The 11538-nt window shown below is 51.1% G+C and overlaps 1 protein-coding gene across 1 annotated transcript in view; it reads right to left on the bottom strand.

Annotated features, from left to right (window-relative positions):
* Positions 1-826: 826 nt before the first annotated feature.
* The window catches only part of FAM135B (family with sequence similarity 135 member B), a 186134-nt gene continuing 175422 nt past the window's right edge, over positions 827-11538 (bottom strand). Inside the window, exon 19 of the mRNA XM_084848731.1 lies at positions 827-1423. Within this exon, the coding sequence (XP_084704857.1) occupies positions 1218-1423 (206 nt within the window). The 3' untranslated portion in view covers positions 827-1217. The remainder of the gene's footprint in view (positions 1424-11538) is intronic.

The raw sequence follows: 11538 nt of genomic DNA, 5'->3' as shown, positions 1-11538 counted from the left end.
ATAGAGGCACACAGGCAAATCCCAGCCCCTGGGAGATTCAAATCTTTTCCACACACATAAGCACCCAAGGACACCCTCCTTAGTAAACCACCAGTTCCTCCCAGTTATGGCTAGAGGGCTCTTTCAGTCCCTGCCCCTCCAATCTTAACAGCAACAGGGGTACTGTTGACCCTTTAGTTCCTCACATTTGGTACATAAGGTTGCTATTCCTACAGGACAGAGGGAGGGCATTCAAGAGACCCTTGCCTGTGTTTCAAAGATAGTGGGCTGAACTGTAGTCCCTTCTGCTGTTCATATGGGGGAAGAGGCTGATAAAGACCTCTTTATCCGTGCCTTAATTTGTGCAGGAATGACTCAGTCGGTATAGCCAATGCTGGCCCATGTCTTGCAGTCCTTGATCAGCTCAAAACAGGATCTCTGTTGCCAATATGGGTCCTAAGTGCCTTCAACTCTTCTTCACTTATATTGCCTGCCATTGGCATGGCCCTTGGTCACACCAGTTCTGAAAACCACCACCATCTCCACCACACATTAGTTCAACTAGAAATTACAGAGATAATTTGATTACCCCTTCTGGGCTGGAGAGTGGGAGTTTTCCACATATTGTGTCTGGGATTTCTTATTTAATTTTTTATTCAAAAAGTGCTATAAATTCACAAATTCCTATTCCTAACTCTCCCCTCCCCCATTTTCTGATTTGCCATGAAGGAGAATTGAACCTGAGTTTCATGTTTGTTTTTTTCTGCTCGCGCTGATCACACAAACACCAAAACATCTACCAAACAAAACCACATCCCTATTAAACAAATCATCAACTAAGGCAGCTCATCGTACCTAGGTGGATTTTTAATGATGAAGGGGAAATAAAGAGTCACATATAGAGAGGCAGACTGATAATCTCACTCTCAGCATTGCAAGACCATTTTTAAGTGGTAGACGGACGAACAGAAAAGGACAAAAAAGCTTAACACCTAGATGTTTACATCTTTCGAAAAGCACCAATAATTGGCCCTTTGAATGCCTTATAGCCAAAGCACTTGATTCTTCCCCCCAAACAAGTAGGGTATGGGTGTGAGTGTGTGTGTGTGTGTGTGTCCATCCATCCCACCTTGCCATTGGCATACAACATTTATTCACAGTAACGCAGCACTCGCATGGCCCAGAAACCCCACACCACTGTATGCAAGGCTTTCTTTGTTACCCTGAGGCTCACGGTCCTATTTGAAATAGTTGAGACCAGCCACAAGGAAAAATTTCTCTAGGAACAGTTCAGAATCCAGCACTGCTATGTGCGCAGCCCGTCCAATCAGTGTGTTGGCTGTGTTTGGCAAGGTGTGGAACACATCATGACGGATTAAAGTGCAGTCTTTTGCTCCAACGACTGGCTGGAGGAGGTTATTGATCATCTCGGCATAAACAGGACCTTGGGAAATGAAAGAGATAACATTATATGATATGATATATGATATTATGTAGAGCTGGAAAAATGGCAGAAAAAGGACAACTAAAATTATCAAGGTGCTGGAGTATCTCCCCTTTGAGAGAAGGTTAACAGGTGGGATTGTTTAGCCTGGAAAAAAGGAGGGTAAGAGGAAACATGACAGAGGTCTACAAAATTATGCATGGTGTGGAGAATGTAGGGATGTACGAAAGGCACTTACCTGGTCCCGCAGCTTGCTTCACGGTGGGGGGGAGGCACTTCAGTTCTCCCCCCGAAGTTCAGGATAGGGGGGGAGGCGCCCCGCCTCGCCCGGCCAAACTTCAGGCCGGGGGGGAGGCGCCCCGCCTCGCCTGGCCGAAATTCAGGCCGGGGAGAAGCGCCCCGTCTCCCCGGCCGTGAAATACAAAAGTGAAAAAAAACCCCACACCTGTGATAGGCTACGTAATGATTTACGTAGCCTATCACAGCTAGATTTCCAAAGTCAGTCGTGATAGGCTACGTAAATCGTTACGTAGCCTATTACGGGTGACTTTGAAAAAAAAAAAGCACGTACGCAAATGGCGGCGCTCATGGGCACCACCATTTGCGTTCCTTATTTGGCCCCGGGTAGTCTACATAAAGATTTACGTAGACTATGGCGAAAATAAGGGCAACGCAAATAGCGTTGCCCTTATTTTCGCCATAGTCTACATAAATCTTTATGTAGACTACCCGGGAACAAATAAGGAACGCAAATGGCGGCGCTCATGGGCGCCGCCATTTGCGTACGCGCTTTTTTTTTTCAAAGTCACCTGTGATAGGCTACATAACGATTTACGTAGCCTATCATGGCTGACTTAGGAAATCTAGCCGTGATAGGCTACGTAAATCGTTACGTAGGCTATCACATGCTTTTGGGGTTTTTTTACTTTATTTTGTAATGGCAGTGGCGGCAGCTGGTCGGAAGACCGGCCACCGCCCCCACCTCCGCCGAACCGCCGCCGAACCGCCACCGGGACCCGCCGCCGAGAGGGACATTCGAGGGAGGTAAGTCCCATCCCAGGGGGGGCGGGGGGTTGATAATTTCACCACCAATTTCGGGGGGCCGAATACATTGGCATTCGGCCTCCCCGAGATTCATGGAGAAATTCTCCGCCATCCCTAGGAGAATGTGGATAGGGAGACATTTTTCTCCCTCTCTCAAACTACTAGAACCTGGGATCATCCTATGATGCTGAATGGTGGGAGATTCAGGGCAGATAAAAGTAGTCCTTCTTCACACAGCGCATGGTTAAATTATGGAATTCGCTACCACAGCATGTGACGCTGGCCACCAATTTGGATGGCTTTAAAAGGGGGGTGGACAAATTCCTGGAGGAAAAGGCTATCAATGGCTACTAGTCTTGATGGCTCTGTGCTACCTCCAGTACCAGAGGAAATGAGCCTATAGACCAGTTGCTAGAGAATATGGGTGGGAGGATTCTGTTGCACTCATGTCCTGCAAAAGCATCCTGGTTGGCCGCTGTGTGAACAGAATGCTGGACTAGATGGACCCTTGGTCTCATCCAGCAGGGCTCCTCTTATGTTCTTCTTGTATTGTATTATACTATCACCATCAATATGCATGCTGTTATTATACTTATTATTATTATACTTATTATTATTATAATTATTATACTTATTATTATTATTATTATACTTATTATTATTGTATTGTATTATACCGTCTTCAGCAAAGGAGATCGTTAACTTGTTGTGGTGCTGGAGCTTGAGCACATCAATGACGTCATGAGCTAAACCGTGAAGGGACACCCAAGACAGGAAGGTCATAGCAGAGAGGTCAGACTAAATACGATAACTGGGGAAGGAAATGGCAACCCACCCCAGTATTCTTGCCATGAAAACTAAATGGATCAGTACAACCAGAGATATGTCAGTATACTATCGGAAGATGGGACTCCCAGGTCGGAAGATGGTCAAAATGCTACTGGGGAGGAACAGAGGATAAGTTCAACTAGCCCCAGATGTGAAGAGGCAGCTAGCTCAAAGCCGAAAGGACGGTTAGCAGCCAATGGTGCTGGTGGTGAACGACGAATCCGATGTTCTAAAGATTAACACACCATAGGAACCTGGAATGTAAAATCTATGAGCCAGGGCAAATTGGATGTAGTTATTGGGGAGATGTCAAGATTAAATATAGACATTTTGGGTGCCGGTGAACTGAAATGGAGTGGAATGGGCCACTTCACATCAAATGACCACCAGATCTACTACTGTAGACAAGAGGACCACAGAAGAAATGGAGTAGCCTTCATAATTAATAATAAAGTGGCTCAAGCAGTGCTTGGATACAATCCAAAAATGACAGAATGATCTCAATTCGAATTCAGGGTAAGCCATTTAACATCACAGTGATCCAAATATACACCCCAACCACAGATGCTGAAGAAGCAGAAGTAGATCAGTTCTATGAGGATCTGCAGCACCTACTGGATAGTACGCCAAACAAAGATGTTATTTTCATTACAGGAGACTGGAATGCTAAGGTGGGTAGTCAAACGACACCTGGAATTACAGGCAAGCATGGTCTGGGATAATAAAATGAAGCAGAACATAGGCTGACAGAATTTTGCCAAGACAACTCACTGTGCATAACAAACACTCTCTTCCAACAACCTAAGAGACGATTTTATACATGGACTTCACCAGACGGTCGACACCGAAATCAGATTGACTACATCCTTTGTAGCTAAAGGTGGTGGACATCTATGCAGTCGGTAAAAACAAGACCTGAAGCTGATTGTAGTTCAGATCACGAACTTCTTATTGCACAATTTAGAATCAGACTAAAGAGAATAGGGAAGACCCACAGATCAGTTAGAGATGAGCTCACAAATATTCCTAATGAATATGCAGTTGAGGTGAAGAATAGATTTAAGGGACTAGATTTAGTAGATAGGGTCCCGGAAGAACTATGGACAGAATTTCGCAACATTGTTCAGGAGGCGGCAACAAAAAACATCCCCCCCAAAAAAAGAAAACCAAGAAGGCAAGATGGCTGTCTGCTGAGACACTGGAAGCAGCCCAAGAAAGAAGGAAAGCAAAAGGCAACAGTGCTAGGGGGAGATATGCCCAATTAAATGCAAAATTCCAGAGGCTAGCCAGAAGAGATCAGGAATTATTTTTAAACAAGCAATGCGCGGAAGTGGAAGAAGATAATAGAAGAGGAAGGGCAAGAGGCCTCTTCCAGTAAAGTACAAACATCGGAGGGAAATTCCAGGCAAAAATGGGTATGATCAGAAACAAAGATGGCAAGGACCTAACAGAAGCAGAAGAGATCAAGAAAAGGTGGCAAGAATATACGGAAGATCTGTATAGGAAGGATAATAATATCGGGGATAGATTTGATGGTGTGGTCAGTGAGCTAGAGCCAGACATCCTGAAGAGTGAGGTTGAATGGGCCTTAAGAAGCATTGCTAATAACAAGGCAGCAGGAGATGACAGTATCCCAGCTGAACTGTTTAAAATCTTGCAAGATGATGCTGTCAAGGTGATGCATGCCATATGCCGGCAAATTTGGAAAACACAAGAAATGCCCTAACCCCAGTGCCAGCTTGTCTGGCTGAAAAGGGGGGGGCATTGTGGGCGGGTGGGGTGACAAGACGTAGGGGCCTCTGATTGGTGCACCCCAGTGGCACCACCATGTGAGGAGGGGCAGACTGAGTTGCCTTAAACTCAGCCCCCCTCCCAATCTCAGCTCTCTGGCTTGATGCAGCAAGAGACGGCTTCAGCTCCTCCTGGAAACCATGAAGAACACCTGTCTGCTGAAGACCGGCTTCGTCGTCTTTCCAGCCACCTGGACTCGGCGTGCAATCTGCACGCCCAAAGCCTCGCTGGCGCTTGCGGCGGGGTGTGCACGCTCTGTCACGGCTCCATCATGGCCAGCGCCTGCCCTGCTGGCAGGAGCACCGGCATTGGTGGCGGCGCATGCTAGGGCGCGGCACCTGCTGCTGGTGGCGCTTGCTGCCCCCTGAGGGCTGTGGTGCTTGCGGCAGCAGCGCGCCCGCCCCCTCCTTCTCCTCGCTTCTCGCCGTTAGCTCGGCGTGCCTGCTCCAGGCTTTCCGGTGCTCGCAGCGGGGGTGCACGTGCGCGGGCGCTGCCCCAGTGGGAGCGTCAGTGGCTGTGCCAGCGCACGCCTGGGTGCAGCACCTGTTGTTCTGCTCCCCTGCTGGGGCGCTGGCGCTCGCAGCAGCCGAGCACCCGCCCCCCTTTTTTCTTGCCTCCTCCGGTGGTTGCGGTGTGCCTACGCCGCCGCGGCCCCGGGGTTGCCGGCGCTCGCGGCAGGGGTGCGTGTGCACGGGCGCTGCCCTCTCAGCTGGTGCTTTCCGCCCCGGCAGGAGCACCGGCGGCTGTGTCGGCACACACCCGGGCACGGAGCCTCTTGTCCCGCTCCCCTGCAGGGGCTCCGGCACTCGCGGCGGCCAGGCGCCCGCCCCCCTATGCTGCAGCCCCGGGGTTCCTAGTGCTCATGGCAGGGCACGCATCTTTGTACACCACCCCTCCTGGCCGTAGCTGGCCGAGCTGGTGGGAGCGCCGGCGTTCGTGGCGTTCGTGGCGGTGGCGCACGCTCATGTGCGGCGCCAGTGGCTGCCGGCACTTACCGGCCTTGAGGGGTGCCAGTGCTTACGGCAGTGGTGTGCCCACCCCCCCGCTTCTTTGCTCACTGGCGGTCGCGCGGGCCTGGGTGCCGAGCATATCGGCACTGGCTCTTGCTGCCTCCCGTGAACGCAGGGTGCTCGTGGCCGCGGCATGTGCGTCCCTCCTTCTCAAAAATACCCGACAGCCGCGGCTCCCTTTTGTGCGCTGACGGGTCGTGGGCACTCTTGGCAGGGGGCGTCCACGCTCAGGCGTGGCTCCCTTGGCCGCGGGCCCTTACTGCACCTCTTGGGTGCCGGGCTTGCAGCGGGTGGCAACCACGCCCTCTTCAAAAAGCCACTGTGGTGTAGTGGCTAGAGTGTTGGACTGGGACTAGAGAGATCCAGGTTCTATTCTCCTTTCTGGGGGCATAGTTCAGTGCTAGAGCCCCTGCTGGGGATGCAGAAGGTCCCAGGTCCAGTTCGTGGCATCTCCAGGTAGGGCTAGAAAAAGCCCTACCTGAACCCCTGAAAGAGCCATTGGGGTGCCACAGATTCTCCCCCCTGCCCTATAAACTAATAAAGCTAATGGCTAGACACACGGTGTCTTAAATGTGAACACACAGAGCTATACAGAAAGAGCATCAATGTTTTTGTGCTCACCTCTCTAGCCGCTGCCGGACACGGAGGGTGCCCCTCCTGTCTAGCGGTAGCGGTCCCCCCTTGGAAAGGCCGAGGCAGTAGGAAGCTCTGGTGGGCCCATGCCTGGTTAGGTTGGAGCCACTACTCCGGCTTTAAGATGCTACCCCAACAGGGTAGTAAGCAACATTTCTCCTCGCCAGGCGTCAACAGGTTCGTGAGAGGTTTAACAAGGCAGTACTGGCAGAAGGGTTATAGCCCCCCCCTTTCCACACTCCGATATCTACTCTAGGGATTTCCCTTCTCAAAATGGTGCCCAGGAAATCCTCTAGGGAGTTTATCCTGATTCTTAACCTCTCTTCCCTGAGGGCCAGTCTGTTAATCACAAGATCCCTGATCATCTGTGCTCAGTGAGATACACCTCGTCGATGTGGCAGTTGTCTTGGTTTGGGATCCTGGCCATGGGTCCCTGATGGGCATATGCTACATAGAGTCCAAAGATGGTGGTCAATGTTCTGACCTAATGCAAATATTGCTTCCCTTTCCTTTTACCTCGGTGTCCCTTAGCTTACAAAAGGCTGAGGGCCCGTCTCCCACATCAACAGTTGGTGAAGCCAATCTGATACCGTTAGGCATTATTCTCGCCTCGCTCAGGACAACTTTCAGGTCCTTTGGGCACAGCTCCAAGCAGTTATACATCTTCCTAGGGTTCCCCTTGAGGGGCCATGCAAGATATTGTTGGGCATCTTCTTTTCACAGTTAGGGTAGTGGCCCCTGACCATGCCTTCTCATGCCGGCTCAGTTTGGGTAGTGCAGGGACTGCGGCTGCTGCACCATTGACCCAGGGTCACTTCTGCTGTGCGCATGTATCCATGGACATGGCTTCAACTTAGTAGGGCTTTAATTGCACCTCCTTCCGGAGGCATGAGCCGCTCCTCAAAACCGGACTGCGGATTCACGGGGTTCCGCCGCTACCCCAGGTGGTTTCAGACTCATAGGGAAGGTCCGATCATGCTGTGGGTAGTGGACTGTAGAGTGGAGGCTGCCGCCACCAAGCACATTTTGGATGACCTCATAGCCAAGTCAGTAACCCCCCCTTCGGTATGACAACATGACCACATTATTCATTCCCCGTCCTCCTGAAATCGGAGGGTCATGTCATGTATCAGTGTGTTCGCGCTCCAGTATCGGTGTTACAACATCTGGTTCTGGGTCCGCCATGTGCCGGGTTAGGCAAAACCAATTGTCGATGCTTTGTCATGAAATTAGGTCAACGACTTCCGGGCCTTAGCCCTGCGGATGCGTCCATTCCCAGATCCCATCCTTGCAGTACTATGGGGGACTGGGAGAGTGAAGCCAGGCATGCCATCCTTCATTCCATAGCTCTCAGTACAGGAGCCGCCTGCGACAGAGCAGGTAGGGTGTGCCGCGCATTAGGCAAAGCTTCAGCGATAGGATTCATGGCCCTTACCATTATCATTGGCCACAATTTTGTGCCTCCTTAAGGAATAACAGACTATCTGGGACCATAAGTCGCAAGCTGGCCATTTAGCCTTCCAGCCCACAACGGTGGGATTCACTGACTCCATGTCAGATTTTTAGGGATGGCGGAGAATTTCTCCATGAATCTTTGGGAGGCCGAGAGCCGATGCATTCGGCCCCCCGAAAGTGTTGGGGAAATTCTCCGCCAGCCCCCCACCCCCCCCGGGATGGGACTTAACTTCGGCGAATGTCCCTCTCGGCGGCGGGTCCCGACGGCGATTTGGCAGCGTTTCGGCAGGGGCGGGGGGGGCGGCCGGTCTCCTGACCGGCTGCCGCCACCGCCATTACAAAATAAAAAAGTACAGTAAAAAAACACACACACACACCTGTGATAGGCTACATGACGATTTACGTAGCCTATCACGGCTAGATTTCCAAAGTCAGACATGATAGGCTACATAAATCGTCACGTAGCCTATCATGGGTGACTTTGGGGGGAAAAAAAAGCGCGTACGCTAGGGATGGATGAAAGTCCCTTACCTGTTCTCGAAGCTTGCTTCGCGGTGGGGGGGAGGTGCTTCGGTTCTCCCCCTGAAGTTCAGGGGAGGGGGGGAGGCACCCCGCCTCGCCCAGCCGAAATTCAGGCCAGGAGGGAGGCGCCCCATCCCTCGCCGGCGAAATTCAGGCCGGGTAGGAGCGCCCCATCTACCCGGCCGCAAAAAAAAAAGTAAAACACACACACACACACACCCGTGATAGGCTACGTAATGATTTACGTAGCCTATCACGGCTAGATTTCCAAAGTCAGCCGTGATAGGCTATGTAAATTGTCACGTAGCCTATCACAGGTGACTTTGAAAAAAAAAAAGTGCGTACGCAAATGGCAGCTCCCATGGGGACCGCCATTTGCATTCCTTATTTTGACACGTCTAGTCTACGTAAAGGTTTACATAGACTACGGCGAAAATAAGGGCAACGCAAATACCGTTCCCTTATTTTCGCCATAGTCTACGTAAATGTTTAAATAGACTAGATGTGCCAAAATAAGGAATGCAAATGGCGGCGCCCATGGGCCGCCGCCATTTGCGTACACGCTTTTTTTTTTTCAAAGTCACCCATGATAGGCTACGTGACGATTTACGTAGCCTATCACGGCTGACTTTGGAAATCTAGCCGTGATAGGCTACGCAAATCGTTACGTAGCCTATCACGGGTGTGTGGTTTTGTGTTTTTTTTTTACTTTTTTTTTCACGGCCGGGGAGACGGGGCGCTCCTCCCCGGCCTGAATTTCGCCGGCGAGGGATGGGGCACCTTCCCCCCCAGCCTGAATTTCGGCCGGACGAGGCAGGGCGCCTCCCCCCCTCTCCTGAACTTCGGGGGGAGAACCGAAGTGCCTCCCCCCCACCGCGCAGCAAGCTGCGGGGCAAGATAAGTCCCTTTCGTCCATCCCTACAGATTTTAGGGTTCGGGGTGCAATATAGGGTTGGGCACAGATGTCACCTGCTTTAGTAAATTTAGCCACCCTCTCTCCCCGGATACCCCTTTTGGGTTCCGGGGATAATGGCCCTCCATTTGCGCTTTCCAGTAAGATGTTTCCCTTTTCCACAGAGCAGCCTTAATGGCCTTCTTCAACCCGCCCCCCTTAGGAATTCAGGGTTGGTCTGGGCTCCCAAGTCCGACTTGTCCCATAGGGCCTTGATATACTTCAAGGTACAGGTCTGGCACAATGTAACCCACTGACGCATTTGGTGATCAAACTGATCTGTATGACGAGGGCACAACAGTGGCCCATGGCCAAACGCAAGTCAATGGGTTATACCCCATAGGGACCTTATGGGTTTTATGGAATGCCGCAGGTCTGAGGAGGGGCCTCTGTTTTATCACTTCAACGGCTTACTGTTGACATAAGGGCAATTTGGGCAGTTTCTACATTAGCTCTACCCCGCTAGGCCTAGGTAATTTGCAGTTCAGAACCCACTGCTGTTACATTGAAGCAGTCTCCATGGCAGCCGCTGGAAGTTTCTCTCACAGGCACGTTATGGCAGTTTGAAAATGGGGCTTCACAGCATTCCAGCCTGCGTTCGCGACTTGTCTGCTTCTTCCTGACACAATTTTTGCTTTGCTTGCCCTAATGTGCTTATTCCTTAGACCAGCAGTCTCGTCGTACGCTGGAACGGGTGCTCTTACGTGGGCACGTTATGATGTCTTGAGCTGCACGAAGGGCTTGTATGTCATCTTCAGACTTCAGCTTCTGTCACCCCGACACATTAAGACCAAGTGGCTTCACAGACGAGGCATATGTTGGGAGTCCCCTCTTCACTCTGTTCCACCAAAGTTTGTCAGTCTTCCTCCACAGGTCCAGGTGCTGCACATTGAGAGGAATGACTTCGGCTGTAAGCCAGGCAAGGACCTGATCGAACAGGCCTTGGTTGAGATGCAGGTGGTCCAGCATACCTGGCCGGAAGTAGCCTTATTGCATCCTCACTGCTCCCATGGATCAATTGGAAGGCATGGAATGATGTTGCCAGTGGCAGGGCACATTGGAAAGTGCACAGAGAAATGGCTTATGGCCTATGCGAAAGGGGTGATGGATGCACCACCCACCAGGAAATTCTGTGGACATGGAGGGAGCATTACAGGAAGGATGGTATCCGCCTTACATAACATATTTCTGTCTGATCTGCAAAGGGGCCTGCAGGAAGTTCTTCTGTGCAGGTGGGGGGAGTTTCACAAGCTCTAGGCTTGTGACTCCTGTGGAGGTTAGGATGGGCAAAACATGAAAGAGAGTAGGGATGGTGTGCATGCAGAGGCACCTTATGGTGACAGGTGATGCCTGAGGCCCCCCAAATGGGTTGTGCGGCTCAGCGGGGGGATAAGGGTTGCCTGGGAGACCAACCCTACTCACTCACTCAGGTGTTGTGCGGCACCGGGTTGGGGGTGACACCGGAAGGTCTACCTCCCCCAGAAGGGGCAGTCTGGAGGGATGGCAAGATCACCGCCACCCCTCAGGCTGGGTGTGTTTTCGCCCAAGAAGTGCTAGCTAGCCGCTGACACAGTTAGATGCCCGTCCTAGTTACCCCTTTGCAGGTATTTCAATAAATGTGGCCCATTTTTCAACCCAAGCTTGTTGTCTGCATCTTCTTTAACCCATCTCCGCTTGCAATGGCCAACAGTTTGGAAAAAATCAACTTATATCCCCATACCAAAAAAGGGAAGCACCAAAGAATGTTCAAACTATCGAACAGTGGCACTTATTTCACATGCCCGTAAGGTAATGCTCAAGATATTGCAAGGTAGACTCCAGCAATTTATGTAACGAGAATTGCCAGATGTATAAGCTGGGTTTAGAAAAGGCAGAGGAAC

The sequence above is a fragment of the Heloderma suspectum genome, chromosome 4 (genome assembly GCF_057233095.1).
Source record: "Heloderma suspectum isolate Gila_16-S chromosome 4, 16-S_ref, whole genome shotgun sequence".
Lineage (NCBI taxonomy): Eukaryota > Metazoa > Chordata > Lepidosauria > Squamata > Helodermatidae > Heloderma > Heloderma suspectum.
This window is presented reverse-complemented; position numbering and strand designations above follow the sequence as displayed.